We start from the raw sequence: 27,559 nt of genomic DNA, 5'->3' as shown, positions 1-27,559 counted from the left end.
AATGCCATTAAATAAGGGTTACTGACAGCAGGACAGTTACCCATTATAGACAAATATTGTCACTGTCCTTATTGTTGCTGTTAAAAAACCCCTTCCCCTTTTTTGTTTTTTTGTGAGCATCAATGGTACATCAATAGACCTATAACTAGGGAATTATTCTGATTAGGTCACCCAGCAGACACGTTTTTTCCCTGCTAACATTGCCCATGCAATATGTGTATAAAATCAGTATTGGTGGTTTGAGATAGTGCAATAACCCGTTTATTGTGGTAAATAGCCTTAAAAAAAGGGGACCCAATTGGGAAATTATCCCCCAATAATAAAATGGCCTAACATACTGCCATAAGGCCAATATCGGACCCACAATCTAAGTGTGCACCTAACACCATACACATTGTGAATATCATACACACAAGGGGATTGAGGGATTGGATCAATCTGAGACTACCCTATATATCTCTCAGCAATTATCCACATTAAACAAAGGTACCAATCCCACCAGTTCAACCCCAGCATGTACTCAGGGACATTAACCTCATTCAATAAGAGACACTAGTGATACTTATACAGACCACTCAAATAAAAATTTCCATCGTATTGATACACCCACCCGTTGATATCTGTAATAAGGCTAGTGTAAGCCATCAGATACTTGAAAGGGACACACACGTGTATTAACTATTAGGAGAGTGGATCGCCACAGTAGGAGGCATTGCATTTGACACCGCACGTGCAATTTTTAAAAATCACTGTACTCACCGTTTTATGTTATATGTTAGTTTGTATATTTCGCAGTTTTAAAAGAAACCATTAAAAGGTATATTTTATGTGTTAAAATTAATTTTTCTTTTCTGGTGCACCACACCCTTGACAATCCTTACTCTGTCTTTTGATATACTACTGAGGACATGATATGTAACTGGCACTACTGAGGACATGATATGTAACTGGCACTACTGAGGACATGATATGTAACTGGCACTACTGAGGACATGATATTTGACAAAAGGAGAAAATATTTCCCAATTTGGGGCACTCATTCAACTGATTTAAATTATGTTGTTTTAGTTTGAGAGTTTCCACCGACAAAAATAGAGTTTAAAATATACCTTTTATTCAGATCATTTTAAAAATGCTGCAAGCCAGCGAAGTATAGACAAACAAGTATTTGTGCAGAATCAAGGAAAATAAGAAAGTACAGCGATTAAAATATTGCACTGTGTGTGTTGATTATTCTGTTCTTGTGTGCATGTCAATCTGAAAAGCCACTCATGCTGCTTTCAGACCGCATCTCTGGCTTTGACCCTGTATTTGGAAACGTTTCCAAAAACGGTCTGCCAGATAAAACCCCTTTCACACCGCAGCACTTAAACGGTATATTACCGTTTAAGTGCCGATTTTTTGACACTGGCAGACCCGTTTTTGGAAACTTTCCAAATACAGGGTCAAAGCCAGTGCAGCCTTCAGCCCTCCCCTCCGTGCAACTCCCCCCTCCCCCCCCCCTTGTGCGTGTCGACGCCCCCCCGCGTGTCGGCGCCCCCCCCCGTGTCGACTTACCCCGTGCCGGTACCTCTGTTGTGGATCCCGGCACTGCAGCTCAGTATGCTCGGAAAGCACTTATGAAAAAAGTGTCTTCCAGAAAATGGCTGCCCCATAGGAAACCCTGTTTAAAAAAACTGTCTTTCGTATGGGGGCAGCCATTTTCTGAAAGACACTTTTTTCATAAGTGCTTTCCGAGCATACTGAGCTGCAGTGCCGGGAACCACAACGGAGATACCGGCACGGGGTAAGTCGACACGGGGGGGGGGGGGGGGGGGGCGTCGACACGCGCGCGGGGGGGGGGCTCCAGTGCTGTGAATACTTAATGAGCGCTCATTAAGTATTCACTGTGCTGAATTTAGGACCCAGCTCATTGGCTGGGTCTTAAATACCGTTTCAGAACCGATTTTGAGCATAAAATACCGGTTCTGAAACGGGTAGGACCCTGCATTTTAACCGGTTAGAAAAAAACGTTTTTTTCTAACCGGTTAAGTGGTCCTGCACCTTTCAGACCGCACACATTACCGTTTTAAAACGGTAAAAAAACGGCAATATACCGTTTTTAAAGTGCGGTCTGAAAGGGGCATTAGAGTATATTTTTCAATGCTTTGCAAACAAGTTGCTGACAGTTGAAACAATGTTGATAAGATGCTGTGAGAAAATTACTTTGATACAATTCATCAAATTGACCTCAAAACGTCTCTGTTATAATCAAGTGCAAGCCTGTAGGTTGGCATATAGGATATGATATGTAACTGGCATTACTGAGGATATGATATGTAACTAGAAATACTGAGTATATGATATGTGCAAGAAAACGATTGATTGGCATTTGAATTCAGTGCCTGAGATAGGACACAAACTTTTTTTCATGTTTCATGCCCAAATAAAATATATTTGTGTGTATTTCATGTGTTTATACAACATAAATGCAAGAAACCTCAAGGTACCTCATTGAAATATAAAAATATTCTCAATCACGGAATGCTCCGTAATCCAAAATTCTTCTGGTCCCGAGCATTTTGGATAAGGGATACTCAACCTGTACTACACCTTATGAGGCCTTATATAATGTATGCAGTATAAACTTCTATGGTTCCAAAAATTAGTTCAAGAGACTTGGAACACCAACTCTGTATTTACTAACACGTTTTATTCTGGGTTATACAAAAACACAATGATAACAAGTCTTCTAATTATTTACGCTTCCTTAACCATAATACATACTGTGGCAGAGACCGCATATAGCCACATGAGATAGTAATGTGGAGGATCCTGACCAGGTTTTGGAGCAGTAGCAGGGGACAGGTGTGTAATCGGCAGCACCTGGGATCTCCTGATATAAGTGTTTCCAGGGCAGGGTGCAAATGCTCCTGATGGTGGATTAAGCTGCCCAAGCGATAGGCCGGGGCGTGGGCTGTGGTAGGGACCACTGGAGCAATTGCAAGAGTCTGTTTATGCTGTGATTACCTGTATGCTGCTGCCTGTAACTACGCTTGCCTATGGAATTCATCTGGTATGCTGTGACCTGCTTCATAAAATAAAGATCAAAGTCTTCATCTGACTCCCCGTGTATGTGATCCTTGTCACAATACGTAACAAAACAAATACTATTACAAACTTACATAACTATTACACATACTGTACATTTGCAAGAATATGGGCGGTATTCAATGAGGCTGATTCGCCAGGTTTTTATGGCGATTTTGTGCTGTAAGGCGAATTTCTGACTAAAACGGTGAATCACCCTATTCAATGACCAGATGGCGAATACATTTCAAGGTTTTTTTCGCCATGATTCACCGAGTAGCAATCGCTATCTTTTTATGGTGAAGTGGAAGGTGAACTTTTAAAATAAAGTGTTTTGTTTTTTACAATTGGTGTAAAAAAATCTGGAATTTTATTCTGAGGAGGGGCATGCTATTTTTATTCATGTGCTGTAAGCACATGAATATATATATATATATTTTTTTTTTTTTTTTTACACAGACCAGCCAGCAGGGGGCCGGAGCCGAGCCGCTCATTAGATATTCATATATTCACTGCACCCGATCATTACATATTCATGATCGGGTGTAGTGAATATACCCGGTCCCCTGTTGGCACCCCCGGGGGGCAGCCTGTGCTGCCTGGCACCCGGGGAGCCCACCTCCCCCCCACAAACGTTCTGGGGCAGGCAGGGAGACTTCCATCTCCCTGCCTGCCACCGTCCTCAGGCTCCCTGCGGCGTTCGCCGCAGGAGCTCATATTCGCCGGTCAGGGGCAGCGAGCCCCTGACTCGTTGAATACCGGAGCCGGCGAGGCTCCGGAACGCAGCGACCAGTGGCGAATGTGCAGCGAATCCTAAACAGGATTCGCTGCACATCGCCAAAATCCACATTGAATACCGCCCTATGTGAGCGTATAATTCATAGCTACCTTCTGCTGATCCTCTCTGTCCCTCTGCACGAACTACTGTAGCTACGAGTACCCTCTTTTTATCCCAAAATTCACTTACCAAAACTGGTAAATAATTACAGAGTTGTCAGATTCCCATGTGTCATAAAACGTGTTCTCCTTGAGGTGCTGAGCCCGGTCAATCTCTGAGATCCTAAAATTTGGTATTTCTTTACTCATTAAAGATTTCCCTTTGATTGCTTGGTTGTGTAACAATATCTGTTTCGCCTGGGGCAGAGGTCATGAATAAATGGTTGACCTGTTGGTTTTGGTTTCATTGGCCTGATCCTTATCATTGCCTCTGGCCTACCATATAACTGAACAATGGACTAACACATTTTATGGTTCTGAGGCCTGATCCCCATCCTTGCTGCACACACACCTGTGGATTGTACTCGGTCCTACACCGGGTCACCTGCTCCTGGCACTTTATACTAGTGTATCATTATTATACTGGAAACAAACATACATTGTACATAGAAACCTGCTTGCTCAATTAATAAAGGGAAACAACACATCTCTATCTGATAATGAGTAAATCCGCGATTTGTTATGGCCTGTGGGATTTCAGTGTTTATGGAATGGATCAGATTGTTACAAAGGGATTAAACAGTGTGATATTCAATGTATGTGTTGATAGCGTTTATCTTACTTAACATTATATTTCTTATAACATATTATGATTCCTACCAGTACAAAGTATTACAAGACCCATATTGCACTAGGATTAAACCATGAATGTCTCATCTACAAGGAGCTGATACAGTTAAATGTATATCCTGTCTAAGTCACTGTTCCACTAGATCAGCGGTGGCCAACCCGCGGCTCGCGAGCCGCATGCGGCTCTTCTTTTCCCTATGTGCGGCTCCCTCCCTTGCCTCCTGCGTCCGGCAGCACAGCGCGATGATGAAATTGGCACAGTAAAACACTTCCGGACTGTGCCTCCTTGTTATGTCCCCTCCCTTGTACATAATGGGTGCATTCCAAGTGCGTTTCATAGCACGCACACCCATATCCGATCGCGTACCCTTGTGCTGCGTCTCCCGGTTTTTGACCCTGGTGACGAACGTTCGGTTCCGGTGGCGTGCATTCCATCTTGCGGTCCACTGGACTAATGGCAATCCGCGCAGCCGGCTATGGTACGTTTTATGCACTGACACTTTCATTGTTTATATATGCTGCTGTGTATAAGGGATTATAATGTATTTCATTTATACTCATGTATATCCCCCTAATGTGTCTATGAGATCCTACAGACACACACTCAGTGGCGTCTAAATCGATCAAAGCGTCAATAATGAGACACTGGTATATACTAAGGTCTGATCCCATATTGGGAACATTATGTCAGACACCGCCGCTCTTTTGCTACAGACGGAGCCAAAATCTCAAGCAGATGTTGACTTTCTCGGATGTAAGCCCTAAAGTGAATCAACCAGCACACTGGCTGGTCAAGCAACCTGGTTCATACAAATGTTCAGGTTGTGTCAATTGCCGACACATCCTTCAGACCGACAAGTTCACACACCCAAACACAGGCAAGGAATACTCTATTAAGCACTGCATGAACTGCGAAACAAAATTCGTGGTTTATTTAATCAAGTGTCCCTGCAGTAGAATCTACGTTGGTAAAACCATCCGTATGCTCAAGGAGCGGATCGGGATGCACCGGTCGTCCATCAACAAAGCATACAGCAAAATTGAGCCGACCACTCCGCCAGTAGCAAGGCATTTTGTTGAAGCAGGACATTCCATCAAAGACTTTTTGTTTATGCCTATAGATCATGTACCCCCCCTGAGACGTGGTGGGGATAGGCACAAGAGGTTATTGAGGAAAGAAAATTTCTGGATCTATGAGCTTAATGCCCTGCAGCCCAATGGGCTTAATGAAGAATTTACCATGATACCCTTCATTTAGTATTATTGCGCTGTGGTTCATTTACTATAATGATGTGCACTGCATCGATGTTTGTCTGTCTGTTTGTTATTTTGTTATTACTACTTGAGCTTATGGATGCAATGATCCAATGATTAGTGGGCAACCCGTAAATTCCTGGTATGGAGCCTGCTGATTTAGCTCCACTATTATTAGAACACTATTATTGGATCATTCATATTTGTTTGCAGCGGCTGCTGCACAAATTAGCGTCTTTTTGGCAACACTGTTTTATTTCTTATATATATGTTTTTTCTTTGTTTTCACTGCGTTCTTCAGCAGAAGATTGCACTGTTTGGATTATTGTTATTGCCCGATAATATATACAACTGGCACTGGAACAATGTGTTTATGGACGTGGTATGCAATCTATTTGCACTGTGAGTGCACTTGCAAACGGGCAACCATAGCAACGGGAACGCTGTTGTGATGACAGCTTCCGGCGCTTGGGAACCACTCGGCTGTCCCCTTCCTTTAGCTCTGCAGCTTTTGGTTCCGTCTGCCGGAAGTAACTTCCGGGATGACGTCACCAGGCGGGGAGTGAATGGAGATGGGCGTCCTGAGTGTACAGCGCGGTTGCTGCAATCAGCGATGAACGCAACAGGTGAGTTGGCGTGGTGGGACCCTATGTAAGGCATCTCTTAGCTGCCATTTGGTTGATGACCCCTCTTGAAAAAGGTGCTTTGGGCACCGAAACGGCCGTCGAGGATCGTTATGATGTCTGCTTGATATGATGAGTATTCGCCTGTTTGGGTGTCATGTCACTATATTTTACACTTGAGCATTGAGATGTCCTGGCTAGGACTAATAAACATGCTTTGAAATTCTTACATGGACTGGTGCTGGTGTTCGCTGTTGAGACAGTGATGTATTGAATATTGATTTATGACCGGGCACAGTCAACCAATTACACACAGCAAGCGTTGTGCGATCACTTCTGTGGTTTGAATATTGTTCCATTGGAACTTTTATTGATTGCACCGCTGAATTGGGATAAGTAAACTACATCGTTGGAAGAAAACGTTTTTTTCTACATTTTTTATTATTTTTTATTTTTTTGTCGTTATTTCTTTACATTTGTGGTTCATTTCCTATTGCCACATACACCATGGACTTTGATGTCGGTGATCTCACAGGGACAAAAAGGTTCCTTGATAAGGATGTAAACAAAATTCTGTTCTCAGACACTCGGGAACTAGCTTTTGATGTGGATAGTCCAGTTGAAATCCACGCAGATCTCTTGCGCCTCAGAAAGAGGCTGGTGGAATTGGAATTACACGGACTCACGCTATCCCAGTATCATAGGGAAGGCTTTATACCAAGAGGCTTTAGAATTAAAAATCAGCCAACCCTAGGGCGAGCTAATAAAGAATTTTGCAAGAGCTGGTGTGCAATTTTGAATCAATGCAGTTTTGATTTAATTGTACTAGTGGTCCAGCAGGTGAATGCCGACATCGAGGGTGTTAAGAGAGAAATATCGTTGTGTGAGGGTGAAGGTGTTGCCACTTTAAAAGCTGATACGTCCGTAGACTGGCTGGCCAAACTTGAGGAATCTGTTAATAATTTTAAAACAGAACTGTTATCCTTCAAGAAAACAAAATACAAAAAAGTGAAGGATGACTATAGAGAGATGAGGGTTTACCCCTGGCTGACAGGGCAAAACATTAGACGCCCATGGAGGGAACAGTTTGCATCCAATAGGAGAAGGCGTGAAGTACACTTTACTGATTTAGATTCTCAGACCTCACAGTCTGATTCTGACCAATCTAATAAGAGTGTTTTTTTAGGCGGGAAGCCTGGTATCAGAAACGCAGCAAAGGGCCAAAAAGGAGCTGCAGGAGAGGGGGCATCAAGCATAACAAACACAAAGGGGAGGGGCCGAAGGGGCCCTCAGAAATAACTATGTTTAATTTGTCTAAATACACCCCCACTGCCGATGAAATATCGGTCCTCAACAAGGGGCTTTCCTTTGTACAGACCCACAGGCAGAAGCCCTTTGACTGCGAAACTGAACTATTCAGGTTCCATAGACAATTGCGTCTAAAGGATTATTTTCTTCGCCAACCCAAGTCGTTGATGCCTGTTCCGGCATTACCGTTCAAACCCAAAAGTGTGTTTGACCCCCCTTCTCCTAATGCCTCCATTGATACATTTATGAGGTTGGTCAAGCAAGATGTTATGCCCATCTTGAAGAAACCTTGTAGGTATCATTCCAATCTCACTAAAAATGAGACCAGGGCCGTGCAGGCCTTGCGTGACAATCCAGAGATCATAGTTCGCCCCGCCGACAAAGGCGGGGGAATTGTGATCCTGGATAGAGATTACTATATCTCTGAAATTGAAGGCCAGTTGGCTGATGAACAATGTTACCTTCGGTTGACATATGACCCCACGCAAAAGTATAAGAGGGAATTTGATTCCATTATACAAATGGGGTATGACAATACATGGGTGGATGAAACGACAATGCAGTTCCTGACACAGGATTTTCCTGTTACTCCACTCCTGTATTGTCTCCCTAAAATACACAAGTCGTTGGTCTCCCCACCTGGGAGACCAATCATCTCTTCTATGGGTTCTCTAAGTCAGCCGGTGTCGCAATTCATAGATTTTTTCTTGCAACCGGTGGTGCAAGCCAGCCCGTATTTCTTGCACGACACCACTGACTTTTTGAACAAGCTTCAAGCGTTTGGCCGGCCGGCCAAGGACAGTATACTGGTGACCCTTGATGTCACCAGTTTGTACACGAACATCTGTCACGAGGAGGGCATCGATGCAGTGCGAGGTATCCTCAGTGCCAGTCCTCAGTATAAAGGTCCACCTATTGAATTTTTGATTTTGTTAATGCAACTTGTGTTAAACAAGAATTATTTTCTGTTCAATAATTCCTTTTTTTTGCAGCGACGCGGGACGGCGATGGGGTCTAACATGGCCCCATCGTACGCCAATTTATTTATGTATCAGTTTGAAAAATCTCACATTCTATCTAATTTGATGTATTCTAAATTTATTAACTGTTATGTTCGATACATAGATGATTTGTTTTTTGTTTGGACTGGCACTGAGGATATGCTCAAAGAATTTGTGTTTTACCTGAATTCGATTCCAGGGAACATTAGGTTCACTTGTAACCACAGCAGCAGCAGCATACAGTATCTCGATGTGCGGATTGAGATAACTGCTGGGACATTCAAAACTTCGTTGTATAAGAAAGCAACTGATAAGAATACCTTGCTATTGGCGACTAGTTTCCACCCACAGCCCCTCAAAAGAGGGTTGCCCTATTCGCAGCTATTACGCGCAGTGCGTATTACCTCATGTGCTGGTGACCTTCAGCAGGTTCTTGACGACATGTGCCAAGGGTTTATTGACCGGTTATATGATCCACAGGAGGTGCTTGAAGCCAAAAACAGGTGCTTACAATTAAAGAGAGATCAGTTGTTGACCCCCAAGCAGAAAGAAGAGGGTGGTGAGAGGCTACATTTTGCCAGCACATACTCAGTGGCGTCTAAATCGATCAAAGCGTCAATAATGAGACACTGGCATATACTAAGGTCTGATCCCATATTGGGAACATTATGTCAGACACCGCCGCTCTTTTGCTACAGACGGAGCCAAAATCTCAAGCAGATGTTGACTTTCTCGGATGTAAGCCCTAAAGTGAATCAACCAGCACACTGGCTGGTCAAGCAACCTGGTTCATACAAATGTTCAGGTTGTGTCAATTGCCGACACATCCTTCAGACCGACAAGTTCACACACCCAAACACAGGCAAGGAATACTCTATTAAGCACTGCATGAACTGCGAAACAAAATTCGTGGTTTATTTAATCAAGTGTCCCTGCAGTAGAATCTACATTGGTAAAACCATCCGTATGCTCAAGGAGCGGATCGGGATGCACCGGTCGTCCATCAACAAAGCATACAGCAAAATTGAGCCGACTACTCCGCCAGTAGCAAGGCATTTTGTTGAAGCAGGACATTCCATCAAAGACTTTTTGTTTATGCCTATAGATCATGTACCCCCCCTGAGACGTGGTGGGGATAGGCACAAGAGGTTATTGAGGAAAGAAAATTTCTGGATCTATGAGCTTAATGCCCTGCAGCCCAATGGGCTTAATGAAGAATTTACCATGATACCCTTCATTTAGTATTATTGCGCTGTGGTTCATTTACTATAATGATGTGCACTGCATCGATGTTTGTCTGTCTGTTTGTTATTTTGTTATTACTACTTGAGCTTATGGATGCAATGATCCAATGATTAGTGGGCAACCCGTAAATTCCTGGTATGGAGCCTGCTGATTTAGCTCCACTATTATTAGAACACTATTATTGGATCATTCATATTTGTTTGCAGCGGCTGCTGCACAAATTAGCGTCTTTTTGGCAACACTGTTTTATTTCTTATATATATGTTTTTTCTTTGTTTTCACTGCGTTCTTCAGCAGAAGATTGCACTGTTTGGATTATTGTTATTGCCCGATAATATATACAACTGGCACTGGAACAATGTGTTTATGGACGTGGTATGCAATCTATTTGCACTGTGAGTGCACTTGCAAACGGGCAACCATAGCAACGGGAACGCTGTTGTGATGACAGCTTCCGGCGCTTGGGAACCACTCGGCTGTCCCCTTCCTTTAGCTCTGCAGCTTTTGGTTCCGTCTGCCGGAAGTAACTTCCGGGATGACGTCACCAGGCGAGGAGTGAATGGAGATGGGCGTCCTGAGTGTACAGCGCGGTTGCTGCAATCAGCGATGAACGCAACAGGTGAGTTGGCGTGGTGGGACCCTATGTAAGGCATCTCTTAGCTGCCATTTGGTTGATGACCCCTCTTGAAAAAGGTGCTTTGGGCACCGAAACGGCCGTCGAGGATCGTTATGATGTCTGCTTGATATGATGAGTATTCGCCTGTTTGGGTGTCATGTCACTATATTTTACACTTGAGCATTGAGATGTCCTGGCTAGGACTAATAAACATGCTTTGAAATTCTTACATGGACTGGTGCTGGTGTTCGCTGTTGAGACAGTGATGTATTGAATATATATATATATATATATATATATATATATATACTGTGCAGGGGTCCGGCACTGTGAGCCACCTCTTGGCGTACTGAGTAAACCTGGCCTGGGTGCTCGTTTATCCAGAGTGGAGCTCTGGTACATACATTTCTTGGATAAAGGAAACGTCACTCCAGGCACTTTGATGATGTAAAAGACTTTATGCGTCTGTGTTTGCCAACGGCGTTTCGAGCCTGTGGCTCGTCTTCAGGACAATAAACTGGTTATTGTCCTGAAGACGAGCCACAGGCTCGAAACGCCGTTGGCAAACACAGACGCATAAAGTCTTTTACATCATCAAAGTGCCTGGAGTGACGTTTCCTTTATCCAAGAAATATATATATATATATATATATATATATATATATATATATATATATATATATATATATATATATATATATATATATATATATATATATATATATATATATATATATATAAATAATTAATGAGAAAGAAAGATATAGAGTGCGCTCAATGGTGTCCACCACCTTGGGATTATAATTATCCAGTAGACAACAACAAATAAAGTTTGAAAGAAATTAGTTTATTTATCAGACACAGGTTTTGATTTGCAGGTCTTCAAACAACAGATACCCGACGCGTTTCCTCTTATATGACTTCATCAGGGGATAGTTTCAAATTCTTTAAAACATAACGTTTAAGGAATGAATCCAATTTTGTGGATAGACTGCGTGCCAGAATAGACTTAAATCCAGCCAGGGCAAAATTTTCCCAAAAAGTGATAAATAGGAAATCATTTTTTTCCAGTAGGTGGCAATGTTGCCTCAATTTTGGGTGTCAGAAATAACATCTAAATACAATATATAACATGGATTATATAGATTTAAGACACAAGGTAAGCAATATTGTCCCAGGATTAAGAAGCAAGGATTTGAATGTTGACATATGCCTAACTCAAACACTTATCTTGTTTGGTCTCATATAACCAGACAATGGCCTTTGTCCTTTCATCTCTCTCATACCCCTTTCCCACTGCAGCTCTTAAACGGTAATTTGCCGTTTTTTTAGGCTTTTTAAACGGGTAGAGCTGCAGTGGGAAAGCTCCAGGTTGCTTTACCCGGTTAAAAATACAGTTTTTTTTAAAACGGGTAAAAAGCAGAGTTTTACCCGTTTAAAAGCCGTTTTTTCGGCAGTGGGAAAGGGGTACCCCTTTTACCCATTAAAAAAAAACGGCCTCCCCCCCCCACTGCCGTAACCAGCACCAGGCTGAAAGCCGGGGCTGGCATTCAAAAATCAGGAAACCCAACAAATAGGGCTTCGCTGATTTTTTAAAACCAGCCCCAGGCCCCAGGGCTGGTTCCCAAAATACGGGGGACAAAATGACTAGGGGTCCCCCATATTTTAAGAACCAGCCCCAGGCCAAACCAGCCAGCAGGGTAATGCCACAGCCGGGGGGAGACTTTTTATACAAGTCCCCCCGGCCAAAGCATTCAGCCCTCTGACTGGTCAGCCTGGCCAGGGGCCCTGGGGGAGTGGATACCCCCCCAATTAAGGGGTCCCACCCCTCCAGGACTTACCTGACCAGGCTGAAGCCTGGTGCTGTCCCCGGTGACCCTGTGCAGTGGTCACCGGGCTGATTGAAGTGTAAAAAATAGAATAAAAACTATTGTCTTTTACTGTGGAACTATGAGTCCCAGCAAGCCTCCCCGCATGCGAGGACTTGGAGAACCACAAGTCCCAACATGCGGGGCATTAAAGGGCCCGCTGGCACTTGTAGCTCCACAGAAGAAAAAAAATTGTCAAATAAACACACTGACACACAATAAAAATAAAACTTTAATACATCCAAAGCCCATACATACTGATACTTACCTATCTTGAGCCCGTCGGTAGTTCCCTGGGTCCGGTCCCTTGGTTCCGGTGCCTTGGTTCCGGGGCTCCAGGGCTGAAGAGTCCGGGGTCCTGGATCCGAAGAAATCCATGGGGGACCTGTGGAAGGAAATCCTACTCACCAGGTCCTCTGGCGAAGATCCCGTCATCTTCTCCGTCTCCGCCGCAATCCCCCGCATCAGCCGCCGGTACCCGATTGGAATGAGAGGCGCAGAGATGTTTCATCTTCCGCGCCTCTCATCCGAATGATTCATTGGCCGCCTAGTGGCCAATCAAGAGCCGACTTTCTCGGCTCCTGATTGGCCGCTAGGCGGCCAATAGAATCATTTGCATGAGAGGAACGGAAGATGAAACATCTCTGCGCCTCTCATTTCAATCGGGTACCGGTGGCTGATGCGGGGGACTGCGGCGGAGATGGAGAAGATGTCGGGATCTTCGCCAGAGGACCCATGGATTTCTTCCAGTACCCCGGACTCTTCAGCCCTGGAGCCCCGGAACCAAGGCACCGCACCGGACCCAGGGACCTACCGACGGGCTCAAGATAGGCAAGTATCAGTATGTTTGGGCTTTGGATGTGTTAAAGTTTTATTTTTGTGTGTCAGTGTGTTTGACTATTTTTTTTCTGTGGAACTACAAGTGCCAGCGGGCCCTTTAATGCCCCGCATGCTGGGACTTGTGGTTCTCCAAGTCCCAGCACGCGGGGGAGGCTTGCTGGGTCTCATAGTTCCACAGTAAAAGACAATAGTTTTTATTCTATTTTTTTACACTTCAATCAGCCCGGTGACCACCGCACAGGGTCACCGGGGACAGCACCAGGCTTCAGCCTGGTCAGGTAAGTCCTGGAGGGGGGGGGACCCCTTAATTGGGGGGGGGGGTCCCCACTCCCCCAGGGCCCCTGGCCAGGCTGACTGGTCGGTAGGGATGAATGCTTTGGCCGGGGGACTTGCATAAAAAGTCTCCCCCCCGGCTGTGGCATTACCCTGCTGGCTGGTTTGGCCTGGGACTGGTTCTTAAAATACAGGGGGACCCCTAGTCATTTTGTCCCCCGTATTTTAAGAACCAGCCCCGGACCTGGAGCCTGGGGCTGGTTTTAAAAAATCAGCGAAACCCTATTTGTCGGGTTTCCTGAATTTTTAATACCAGCCCAGCTCTTTCAGCCTGGTGCTGGTTACGGCAGTGGGGGGGACCCCAGGCCGTTTTCTTTTTAATTCCACACACACCCCCTCATTTTTACTATAGTTTAAACAGGTTTTTAAACGGGTAAGTGTGAATGTGCCAAAAACGGCTTTTAAACGGTAATTTACCGTTTAAAAGCTGCAGTGGGAAAGGGTCTTTATGGCTCTTACCCGTTTAAAGACCCATTTAAAAGAAAAACGGGTCTTTACCCGTGTAGGCAGTGGGAAAGCAGCATCAGAAACACTTTACAGCTGAGAATAAATGTAGATTTCCCCCTTCTTGTTCTAATAAAACGCCATATTATATTCATATGACAAACACCAACCCCCCTTCTATAGATTACATTTTATACAAAATAAAAGCACTGATATAATTGCCAAATGAAGTTAAAAACATGAAATGATACTGAATTGTATATAGTCAGCATATAACATGTGAGAGAGGCAGATTGACAGAGCTTATTCTATGTAGCTCCATATACGCCATTTTGTATGCATCATATATGTAATGTAAGATGTTTTCATTATAATTGTGTAATTAGTAGCTTAAGTTTTGTTTCCTATAAGACACTCGTAAATCTTTGAGAAAGGGTACAAAGGTTATCGGTATTTCTGGCTGTACGCCCAGGAGATGTGGGGGACGCAAATCTCTGTAGTGCTGTGAGCAAGCTGGTGTGTCAATTAGTTAGTGCATTATGCAGTGGCGTAACTAAGTTTTGGGCGCCCCCCGCCGTTAAGGGGGGCGCCCCCCCCCCGCACCCCCAATCCCCCGCCGCCCATGCAACCCCCCCCCCCCCCCCCCCCCAATCCCCTGCAGCCTTACCTATCGCGCTGGTCCCGGCAGCTCCGTTCTTCTTCTGCTGCTGAGGACCACCACAAAATGGCCGCCCCCATACAGCAGACAGTTTCAGAGAACTATATGGGGGCGGCCATTTTGTAGTGGTCCTCAGCAGAAGAACGGAGCCGCCGGGACCAGCGAGATAGGTAAGTCTGCGGGGGATTGGGGGGCGGTGTAACTATGGCACCGCAGCCCCCACATGCACAGCGCCCCCCCCCCCCCCCCCCCCGCGGTGGCGGGGGCTGCGGTGCTATAGTTACGCCGCTGGCATTATGTATAGGAATTGAATACAATTATATGTGCAAAACCCATTCTGTATAGAGATAAGAACTGAATACACAACTAATAAACTTCAGAAACCTCATTGATACTCCAGCGTGCGTGTGTCAATCTGATTTTCTCCTGCTAGCAGCAAAGCATCACAGGTTATTGATCAAATCCTGGAGACTAAGGACAGGTAGTTGTTAGAACCCCCTCACAGAAGGTTCAGGATGGGGGAACACCTCTAACACATGATGTATGGAAGCTGTACTTGGGAGGTTATTCAGGTTGCTACGCTCCCCCACGCGTTCGCACAGGGGAGCATTAATGTGAATGTGCAGACGCTGGGTGCGAGTGGGCACGGCAAACTTCTTGCTCACCATACCGTTCGCACCAAGCAGTGTGGGCGGGGGCGTGGGGCAGCGGCGACGGGCTGCGCCCATGAGAAAGGCTAGCATTTCACGGGTGTTCCCATGAAAATACTGTGCGTTCCCATGCAAATGGCGTTGTGATGCGGGTCACGGGGGCGGGCAGCTGACATCAACGGATGTCAGCTGCCCACCCTCTTCCCGTACAAGGTAAATGCAAAGACAGGGTCTTAGTTTTGCGAGCCCCTTCCAAATCATTTGATGGTTGGCGACCATAGAATGAATTGGCCCCCACACCATAGGCTGCAAATGGATGGTTATTCAAAACATCCATTCACAGCCGTGTGGGGAACTTGGCGAGCGAGGGGGACGGGGGTGCGTGCGGCTGTACGAGTGGCAGGCGGCGTTTAATCCACATGCAACGATGCAAAATTCACAGTGATGTATGTGGACCAGAATAAGGGCCTTTGGGCCTTATTCTAGTTCACTCTTTCTGACAAAATCCTTCTTAGATGGACACAACCATGTGCACTGCAGGGGGGCAGATGTAAAATGTGTAGAGAGAATTAGATTTGGGTGAATTATTTTGTTTCTGTGCAGGGAAAATACTGGCTGCTTTATTTTTACACTGCAATATAGATCTCACTTTGAAGTAAAACCCCACCCAAATCTAATTCTCTCTGCACAAGTAACATCTGCCCCACCTGCAGTGCACATGGTTTTGTCCATCTAAGAAGGAATTTGTTAGAAAGAGTGAACCAAAATAACCCCCTTTGTAACTAGTATTTGGTGCTGAACTGCCTGAGAGCAGAGTAAAGTAAGATTGAAAACAGTGAAACAACTTTTCTTCATCACTCTTGATCCACTCCACCCGTGCTCTCCGGTGGTAGTGCACCATATACCTTCCAAGCTTCTCCTGTATCCATTACCATCTTCACAGGATACGATTTAGGGGCACATTTATTAAAAATCACAGATAATTTGTTATAAATCGGTTATAATAACATTTAAATTAGCATTGCAATTTTCCTATGAAAAAAGTTAGCCAGCAATGTTAAGGCCCCATACACTAGTCCGACTTGGGACGATTTTACCTCCGACGGATCGGGCAGAGAAATCGGCCCAAATCGAATGTGTTTGACATCCCATCGGGTCCGTTGCACATCGGAGGTCGGACCTGCATGCAGTAAATGCCGCTGCCCTCATCTGTGCATGGCTGCTGCCCCTCTGCCACCAGGGGGTGCCAACCACACAGCGAGATTCCCTGCTCAGCCAATCTAGGCAATTAAACCAGTACAAGGTCATTAGGAGTTGACACTAGGATTCAAAACCAGGGTCTTCAGTATGTTTGAGTATTGGGCAACATTCTTAACCCCGGAGCCACGCCTTTTATTTATTACTATTTATTTATATAGAACACACATATTCCACAGCGATCTTTACAGAAAATAGTTCACCATTCATTGTCATCAGTCCCTGCGCCAGTGGAGCTTACAATCTATATCCCCTTACCACATGTTCTGAATGTCGACACCGTCCACATGGACACCTAGGTGTACCGTTGAGCTCGCCATGCTTTGTGCACGGTGACCTCAGTGCTGTGAGGCCGTAATGCCGACCATTACACCGTCCGTGCCTTTATTAACCCCATATAAAGTTCATCACATGGGAGACATAAGCGCAGAGAATTTGTAAGAGACACCAACCTGTGATCTGCGGGCAGCCGTGAAAGAGCAGAATGTAGATGTTAGGGCAGCAGGTGAGAATGGCCTCCACAGCCTCATCCTTCAGGTGAACGCAGCGATCCATGTGGACTTCCTGCAGGAAACAACACAAGTCTGGTAAGTCCAGGCTGCGCTGCAGGTGGGGGAGACAGAACATATACGCAGAGAGATGTAGATGTGGGAGGGGCGAGTCCAAACTTAAATTAACACTTATGGGCTACATACAAAACCAGACAGTATTTAACCTGCATGCAGAAGACATAGATTAATTATATTTTGGCCCCTTGTCTGTTTCCTTCCAGTTTTTGTTTTTGCTGCTTGCACCCAATTTGGAATTAGCCCCTAGCGCTCATTTATAAACTGCAACAAATGTAATGGAGCTGTCCGCAAACGACCTTCGAGGAAACAGGAAATTAAAATGAAGAAGCGACAATAATGTGAAAAAAAAAAACGACTTTCCCGTCTTGTGCACAGAGGGATTATTATTATTAACCTCCTTTATTTAGACGGTGCCACAAGGGGTCTGCGGCGCAGCACAAAGGGGGGGGGTTTCAAATCTACTCGCTAAACAGCGAGTTGGCCCCGTCCCGATGGTTGTAGGACAGCGCATGGTGCATGGTCTTTTATGCGCATGTGCAGGTCATCTTTGTGAATGGCTTTGGCGACTTGCATAGTAATTCGCAGGGATCGGGGAGGGCGGTGGTCGCCCATGGGAACGGCCAGCGTTTTATGGCCATCCCGGCGCTCGTAAATAAGTGTCAGTTTCCACTGACTTTTGTTCGTGAAGTCGGGTGAACCAACGATGGCGGCATGCGAGGGCGATGTGTTTTCATAACACATCCCCTTGCATGGTTGCGATGGAAAACGGCAGCAAGGGGGGGGGGGTGAATATTTGTCGGGACGGGCTCTCTGGCGCTCGGTAAGTTGCGATCAGTGATGCTGACTGAGTCAACCAGAATCAGGCCCAAAATGGGCTATTCAGACCTGTCCCACAGTTTGTGGCTTCCAGGCTGGCCTTGCACGGTAACAGGGTGACCCAACAGTAAAGAAGAAAGCCTTGTCTACGTGTTAACGTACTCGCGTCGCCGAGGTCCGCTTAGCAGGACCATAAACAAGTAATTGATCATACAAGCTCTTTAAGCGATAATGAGCAGGAAGCTCTAACAGCGGGAGCTCGCCAGCAGCGCGAGGCACGGACGCACTGAATCGTGCTGCATGACAGACAGAGCTTACTGTGCACATACCTTCAGGTTCTTGGAGCATCTGCCAGCTGCTAGTGCGATAACGCCATCATCCGTGACCTGCAGATAAGACGAGGCACATTGTAGTCATACAGAGTAACAGCGGTCTGGGAGAGGAAGATAAGAGCAGTATCACAGATATCTACAAAACATTGTGCCGTCCCATAAGACTCAGGGCTCAGGGAAAGTGCTATAACAAAAGATGGCGAATAACAAGGCCTCAGCGATTTCTCAACTGCTCCAGCATTGGGGACAGTCAGTGAAGGCAGGAGTACGCACAAAGGGCCTGATTCAGCCCTGTTCAATAGGCTGCCTATACTTATTGCATAGCTAATAGGTAAACGGCACACGACGCAGCCTTGTGCGCAGGAACGTTAAATCAGACGTCACCCAGCATATGAAATGCGCTAAGGGTGTGATGGCCAAGAAAAGCGGTTGTTCTACATGTCTGAGTTGTACAACCTGGAACCACATGATGTTAGGAAAATTTCTCACACACCCATACACTGGCCGCAAGTATGAGATCGGACATCCTTTGTCACGCAACAGCACGGTTGTTGTGTATCTTATTACATGCCCTTGCGGTCTGTGTTACGTGGGCAAGACCAATAGCCCTGCACAGATCAGCAATACAAGCTGCCTTGGGAGGGAAGAACTCAGACCAGCCTGTGGTGAGGCATTATGCTGAAATGCGGCATTCAATATCGAGTTTCCGGCATATGGTCATTGACCAAGTCCCTGACGATAACCATTTGGGAGACAGACACAAGGTGCTTCTCAAATTAGAATCCAAATGGATACAGTCAAGCCTAAGGGTCTCGACAATCAGTATATTTCTGTAATAACATATATATTATCTGGTGATTTATGGAAAGTCTGCATGTTTAAAATGATATAATAATTTTTGTATCATCATGTTTATTCTGTATAATATGCACAAGGTGGAGCTTGTTGTGTTAATGTATTAGGCTTCTATTTACAGACGCCGGGTAACCATGGAGACTACTCTGCATGCTGTGTGATTGACCAGAACTTCCAGTCCTGGAAGCAGGATGTACATGGCGTGGCGGTGGCCTGTGAATTAATCTGTACGGGGATATAAGGGTAGTGTTTTAGCATTTATGTTTGTATTGTACTGCCCGAAACGTTGCAATATATTTATTAATTCAGCAGCATGAGTTGTATCTTTTAACCGCTTGAGACAAGCCCGAAGAGTCAGCATCTCCCCACATGAAAGTAATGTGGAGCATCCAGATCCAGATTTAGACCAGTAGCAGAATCCCTGGTGTCTAATCAGCAGCACCTGGGATTTCCTGATATAAGGATTTCCAGTGCAGAGTCACCTTGCTCTCGTTGGTGGATTAACTACCCAAGCGATAGGCCGGGGGGTGTGAGCTATTGTAGGAACCACTGGAGCCTTTGCAAATGTCTGTGATGTGAGAGGGAGAGAGATTTTCGCTTTGAATTGTGCCCAAACAGAGTTGTAAACTCATTCTACAGGGACTATGGGATTGATAGCTAATGCATTGATTATGCCTTGAATGATCACATTCTGATTACATAATTAGGTGTCCTATTTAATATAAGTTGCGATCAGTACACACCGGTCAGTCTAGTGAGTACTGTGTACCATATCGTACAATGACCATTGTACTGATATATGAAGTTACTCTAGAAATAATTCTCTTTCCAGTATTTCATCTTAGTATATCTTGTGTGTGTACATACCACTATGGGTATTCTTCTGCGCCTGTTTATTTAAATGTGTTTTTTTTTTAAATAAAACTTTTATCAAGAGTGTCCAAGAGAAAAGTTCTCTTCGCTCCATTAGTTATAGACACCTTGCCTAGTGCTATCATCGCTTCTCTCAATGAAGACTATATAAAGCCCAGTTGGAATGGTCTCTCAAGCAGATTTAAACCTCTGTACCTTAAGGACCTCATACACAACGGGAATAAGGCCCGATTTCACCTGATTCCGGCAGATCGGGCTGAGAAATCGAATCATCCTAAATTGCTTGCTATGACATTTTGCGGGCACGTTGCAACAATACGAGCGTTTCGCTGCACAGATTAGAATGCAAGTTACAGCATTGTGTTTATAGACACGACTCAAGCTCACCCTTCCCCCCCCAAATATCATATTTTTGGCAATACAATAGCAGCTTACTTTTTAGGAAACATGTTTTTCCCAACTCTCTCTATTACTATAAATACTTGTTTTTCAGAGCGCTAAAACAGATGTTTTTCATGATGCCAAAAAGGGACTGCCAAAAAACAGGCAACACATCCGGTTAGTGGATCTGATAGCCACTTATACACGTTCCTTTATAAAATGTGCTGTCCAGTTCTAACCGCACTTCTACACTTTGAATAGCCACCGGTGTTAACGGCGACGATACGTCATTTAATGAATCCGCTGTAATTTAACGCAGATAACTGAAATCCCCATAGTCTTGGAATACCTAATAATAGTGTCAAACACATACAATCTAATGCAGCGGTGGCCAAATCGGTCCTGGAGATCTACTAACAATCCATGTTTTCCATGGCACCTGTGGATCTGTAGAATGTGACGGTTCAGAATGTACAGTATGTAGCACGTTTTAAAATGAGAGTAAGTAATGACTGCACCTGTGCACCAGCTAGGTGGTCTGGGAAATGACAGTTAGTAATGGCTGCACCAGTGAACAAGCTAGGTGGTCTGGGAAATGTGACAGTTAATAATGGCTGCACCTGTGCACCAGCTAGGTGGTCTGGGAAATGACAGTTAGTAATGGCTGCACCAGTGAACAAGCTAGGTGGTCTGGGAAATGTGACAGTTAATAATGGCTGCACCTGTGCACCAGCTAGGTGGTCTGGGAAATGACAGTTAGTAATGGCTGCACCAGTGAACAAGCTAGGTGGTCTGGGAAATGTGACAGTTAATAATGGCTGCACCTGTGCACCAGCTAGGTGGTCTGGGAAATGTGACAGTTAATAATGGCTGCACCTGTGCACCAGCTAGGTGGTCTGGGAAATGTGACAATTAGTAATGACTGCACCTGTGCACCAGCTAGGTGGTCTGGGAAATGACAGTTAGTAATGGCTGCACCTGTGCACCAGCTAGGTGGTCTGGGAAATGTGACAGTAATGACTGCACCTGTGCACCAGCTAGGTGGTCTGGGAAATGTGACAGTTAATAATGACTGCACCTGTGCACCAACTAGGTGGTCTGGGAAATGTGACAATTAGTAATGACTGCACCTGTGCACCAGCTAGGTGGTCTGGTAAATGACAGTTAGTAATGGCTGCACCTGTGCACCAGCTAGGAGGTCTGGGAAATGTGACAGTTAATAATGACTGCACCTGTGCACCAGCTAGGTGGTCTGGGAAATGTGACAATTAGTAATGACTGCACCTGTGCACCAGCTAGGTGGTCTGGGAAATGACAGTTAGTAATGGCTGCACCAGTGCACAGCTAGGTGGTCTGGGAAATGACAGTTAGTAATGACTACACCTGTGCACCAGCTAGGTGGTCTGGGAAATGTGACACTTAGTAATGACTGCACCTGTGCACCAGCTAGGTGGTCTGGGAAATGACAGTTAGTAATGACTACACCTGTGCATCAGCTCGGTGGTCTGGGAAATGTGAGTTAGTAATGACTGCACCTGTGCACCAGCTAGGTGGTCTGGGAAATATGAGAGTGATGACTACACCTTTGCACCAGCTAGGTGGTCTGGGAAATGTGACAATTAGTAATGACTGCACCTGTGCACCAGCTAGGTGGTCTGGGAAATGACAGTTAGTAATGGCTGCACCTGTGCACCAGCTAGGTGGTCTGGGAAATGACAGTTAGTAATGGCTGCACCAGTGCACAGCTAGGTGGTCTGGGAAATGACAGTTAGTAATGACTACACCTGTGCACCAGCTAGGTGGTCTGGGAAATGACAGTTAGTAATGGCTGCACCTGTGCACCAGCTAGGTGGTCTGGGAAATGACAGTTAGTAATGGCTGCACCAGTGCACAGCTAGGTGGTCTGGGAAAAAGGGATTTTTGTAAGAACTTACCGTTCGAATCCCTTTCTCTGATATGGTCCTGGTGACACAGCTCAACACTGGGATGTAGGAGGGTCCGAAGGAGCCAGGCACCTATCCTAAAGTTTTAGAGGGTAGGCTCCTCCCCTACTGCATCCCTGGACTCTTCAGTTCAATCTTTCAAAGCCACTGGAATACATTAACTCAGTACAAACGCCTGCACATATTATATGCACATTTTATAACAGAAAACTGTTAACTTTTAACCATTTTAACATGAACATCATGAAACTTCTGGCATACTTACTGAGCGTAAGGGAGGGATCGCTGTGTCACCAGGACCATATCAGAGAAAGGGATTCGAACGGTAAGTTCTTACAAAAATCCCTTTTTCTCTTTCAATGGTCCTGGTGACACAGCTCAACACTGGGACGTTCCAGAGCCGGTCCTTTGGGAGGGTACGCTCAGGTCTGCAGCTCTCATCACTGCTCGCCCGAATGATGCGTCCTCCGACGCGAACTCATGGAATCTATAGAATTTGGCAAATGTGTGAACAGATGACCAAGTGGCAGCTCTGCAAACCTGCTCAGCTGTGGCCCCATGTCGAACCGCCCAAGAGGTGGCAACTGACCTGGTGGTATGCGCATTTATTTTGGCCGGTACTGGTCTACCCACTTTGGTGTATGCAAAGGCTATCACAGACCGCAACCACCTAGCAAAAGTCTGCTTAGATGCAGGCCAACCAATTTTGTGTACGTCATACAGTACCAACAATGTGTCAGTCTTCCTGACACTCTTCACTCTGTCCACATATATGCGTAAGGCACGCACAACATCCAAAGTTCTCAACTTGTCCCTTTTCTTAGAACCCTCTGGGGGTTGAAACACAGGTAGAACTATCTCCTGATTTAAATGGAAGGTAGATACCACCTTCGGTAAAAACTGAGGCACTGTTCTTAAAACAGCCCTGTCATCATGAAAAATTAAGAAGGGAGATTTACATGACAAAGCTCCCAATTCTGAAACTCTTTTAGCAGATGCTACTGCTAACAAAAACACTAGCTTCCACGTGAGAAACTTAAAGTCAGCCGACCTTAAAGGTTCAAAAGGTGCCTTTTGAAGGCATTCCAAAACCAGTGATAGATCCCAAGGTGCTACTGGTTGCTTGTATGGAGGTTTCAACCTGGATACTCCTTGTAAAAAGGTTTGAATTTCCGGCAAAATGGCTATCTTTTTCTGGAAATAGATGGACAAGGCCGAAATCTGTACCTTCAGTGACTGAAGGCTTAGACCCGATGAAAAACCATCTTGTAAGAATTCCATCATTCTTGATAGCTTAAAATGTGATGTATGAGCCTTTCTTCTCTCACACCATCGAATGTAAGTCTTCCAGACTCTATAATAATATGCCGAAGATACAGCTTTTCTGGCTTTTATCATCGTCTGTACTACTGCCTCAGAAAACCCTTTTCTTTTCAAAATGGTGGTTTCAATAGCCAGGCCGTCAAAATCAATCGATCTGAATCCAGGTGATTGAATGGGCCTTGTCTTAGAAGGTCTGGTCTCAGAGGTAGACGCCATGAGTCCACAGACAACCTCTGAAGCCTCGAGTACCAGGACCTCCTTGGCCAATCTGGGGCCACTAAGATCACTGGAACCTTCTGCCCCTGTATTTTCTTCAGAAGTCTCGGTAACATTGGTACTGGTGGGAATGCATAAAGGAGATCTCCCTGCCAGTGAATAGTCATGGCATCCACTGCCTCCGCTAGCGGATCCCTTGTTCTGGCATAGAACCTGGGCACTTGACGGTTGACCCTGGATGCCATCAGGTCCACATCCGGAGTTCCCCACATCGAAGTGATTTGGTGAAACACCTGAGGGTGTAAGCTCCATTCCCCTTCCTTGAGCTCCTCCCTGCTCAGGAAGTCGGCTTCTATATTCTCTATTCCTGGAATGAATATAGCCGATACAGCTGGAACCTTCTGTTCCGCCCATAGGAAGATTCTGGACACCTCCCACATGGCCAATCTGCTGCGTGTACCTCCCTGGTGATTCAGATACGCCACAGCTGTGGCATTGTCGGTCTGAATCCTCAAAGGGAGGTTCTGTAACCTGTCTCCCGCCAAGGAAATCACTTTCCAGACAGCTCTCAGCTCCAAGATGTTGATTGGTAACGCTGATTCCTCTGCCGTCCACAGGCCCTGAAGCCTGAGATCCAGGACTATTGCCCCCCAGCCCCTGAGACTGGCGTCGGTAGTTACTATCAACCAGTCCCAGGTCTGTAATGACCGACCCCACTGAAGGGAATCTACTGTCCACCATTTCAAGGATTCTCGGGTGTCCGAAGACAGCACTATCATCTCGGATTTCATGGTCAAAGTGTTTCCTGACCAGGCTGACAAAATGTTCCATTGGAACCTCCGAGAGTGGAACCTGGCAAATTGAAGCGTCTCGAATGACGCCACCATCTTCCCCAGGAGCTTGAGGCACCTCCATACTGAAATGCTCTGAGCCCTGAGAATCTCCTGGACTAGGGTGACCAGATCCCTGGCCTTTACCTCCGGGAGGAATACCCGATGAAGATGGGTGTCCAGTATGACTCCCAAGAATTGGAGCCTTTGTGACGGTACCAACTGAGATTTTTGCAAATTTAAAATCCAGCCGTGAGCCTGCAAAAAACTGATGGCCTCTGCCAAGTGACTCTGCAGCATGGCTGCTGACTCTGCTTTGAACAGGAGATTGTCCAAATAGGGTATTACTGTGATTCCCCTGAGCCTCAGCACCGCCGCCATCACTGACATTATCTTTGTGAATACCCTTGGCGCGGTTGCTAGCCCAAAGGGTAACGCCCGGAATTGTAAATGCAGGTCTCCTATGGCAAACCTCAACAAAGGTCTGATGCTCCGGGTGTATAGGGACGTGCAAATATGCGTCCTGGACATCCATGGACGCCAAAAATTCTCCCTGGTCCAGACTCAGGAGTACTGACCGTAGGGACTCCATTTTGAAATGGTCTACCCATAAATGAACATTTAGGGACTTCAAATTTAGTATTGGTCTGAAAGACCCGTCTGGTTTGGGCACCAGGAACAGCGTGGAGTAAAAGCCTTTCTTCCACTCTGCCCTGGGGACTGGTGTAACCACCCCTTTTTCCAAAAGGGAGTGAGCTGCTCTCACAAGAGCTGTACGAAGCCGTGCCTCCTTTGGTAAGGATGTGGGGATGAACCTCTTCGGAGGCGGCCCTCTGCAAGGGATTTTGTAACCCTGTGTTATAATATCTAACACCCAGGCATCCTGGCCTAGAGAAGCCCAAGCGTCCCTGAAGAGTGTGAGACGCCCCCCCACTTTTGTCACTGTCGGGCGAAGCCCCTGACAGTCATGCAGAGGGTTTATCCTCTCCTTTTGTGGCAGGCTTCTTGTGAAAAGAGCCAAATTTTGACTTTTGTGTCTTGCCTCTAGAGGACTGAAACCTTCCCCTGAAAGACTGTCCTCGAAAGGACGCACCACCTCTAGGGGAGGGCCGAAAGGACGGCTTAAAAGCAGAAAATCTGGACGTCTGCTTTGCTGAGGAGGCCGGCAGGAATGTACTTTTGCCGCCCGTGGCCTGCTTTATAATCTCCTCTAATTCGGTACCAAAAAGTACCTTTCCTTTGAAGGCTAATGTTTCCAGAGCCTTCTTGGACTCATTGTCTGCTTCCCAGGCTTTAAGCCAAAGCACTCTCCTGGCATTAATGGAGACTGTGGACACTCTGGTTGCCATTTTAATAGCTTCCTCCTCTGCTTCCACTGCATATTCTGCAGCTGCCTTAATCTTTTCTGCAAGCAGTAACGCACCAGGGTCAGCCTGCAGCATGGTGCATAATTCACCAGCCCACTCTATCATGGCCTTAGAGACCCAGGCTGAAGCAATAAGGGGCCGTAAGGTAAACCCCACCCCTTCAAAGATAGCCTTGAGGTTACCCTCCAGCTTTTTATCCACAGAATCTTTGAAAGCTGCACCGCCCTGTACTGGTAATACAGTAGCCTTGGACAAACGTGCCACTGAAGCGTCCACAACTGGGACCTTTTCCCAGAGCTCCGCATGAGACTCTGGCATGGGGTACAGACTAAGGAATCGCTTAGGCATCTGTAGCCTCTTATCAGGAGTTTTCCAAGCCCCTTCTAACAATTCCTGTAACCCCTCATCTGAAGGAAAAGTAACAGCCTCCTTCCGCTGTCGCTTAAAAACACCTTTAACAGGAGTCTTATCCTCCACAGACAGCTTTAAAGCCTGCTTCACAGCTACAATGAGATCCTCTATACCAGCAGCAGAGTTCTCTTCCACATCATCACCCTGATCCCAGGGGATGTCAGTATACTCTCCTTCCTCCTCATCTACCACAGTAGTCAAAGCATAAGACCTTCTAGGGGTCCCTGCCACATCATCCATTTTGTCCAGCATTTCACTGAACCTGTTGATCCCTTTAGCAGTATCCTGCATCACCTGAATCAGCGCAGGATCTGCCTGGGTAAGAGGCAAGGAGCCAGACGACTGCTGAGATGATGGCATAGGTCTCTGTGATTCTACCAGCCCATCACTCTGCCTGTCCAAAAGCTGCACCAAAGCGTTAACTGACCTGCCTAGGGCCCTGGCCCACGCAGGTTCCATCTGCTCTGCCCTATGGGGTTCACTGCCCATGGGTCTCACATCAGCGCAAGTAATACATAAGCCCCCCTTGGCCATCTGCTCAGGGACAAACTTTTGTGTGCAAACATTGCACGCGCTCAGTGCACTAAGGGCTCCCTCCCCCAAAACCACAGCCTGATGCTCAGACATGATGCAAGTGATAAATGTATATCTATCAGTATACACAGTGCAAACAATGTACAAGCGTTTATACAGAGGCAATGCACCCAATCACTTACCTGTCTGTTGGTTTCAACTGCGGGGAAGCGATGCCCAGGAAATCCAAGTCACTCTGCCAGGATCAGTAAGCCAGCTCAGCTCCGCTGCAAGCGTTCTGAAAGGCGCCAAAGTCAGAGTGAAGGAAGAGACCACAGGTCCCTGCTGCTGCGGGGTCCGTGACCTTTTGGCGCCAACCACCCCCAGCCAGCCGCTCC

The 27,559-nt window shown here is 45.9% G+C and overlaps 1 protein-coding gene across 2 annotated transcripts in view; it reads right to left on the bottom strand.

The window, feature by feature from the left end:
• The window catches only part of AMN1 (antagonist of mitotic exit network 1 homolog), a 60,868-nt gene that overhangs the window by 19,227 nt on the left and 14,082 nt on the right, over window positions 1-27,559 (bottom strand). For both annotated transcript variants that reach the window (XM_083181334.1, XM_083181335.1), the window contains exons 5-6: window positions 18,447-18,503; window positions 17,185-17,296 (exon numbers count right to left, since the gene is read on the bottom strand). In XM_083181334.1, the coding sequence (XP_083037460.1) occupies window positions 17,185-17,296; window positions 18,447-18,503 (169 nt within the window). The remainder of the gene's footprint in view (window positions 1-17,184; window positions 17,297-18,446; window positions 18,504-27,559) is intronic.

This window comes from Crinia signifera, chromosome 4 (assembly GCF_055691185.1).
Source record: "Crinia signifera chromosome 4, ASM5569118v1, whole genome shotgun sequence".
Classification (NCBI taxonomy): Eukaryota; Metazoa; Chordata; class Amphibia; order Anura; family Myobatrachidae; genus Crinia; species Crinia signifera.
This window is presented reverse-complemented; position numbering and strand designations above follow the sequence as displayed.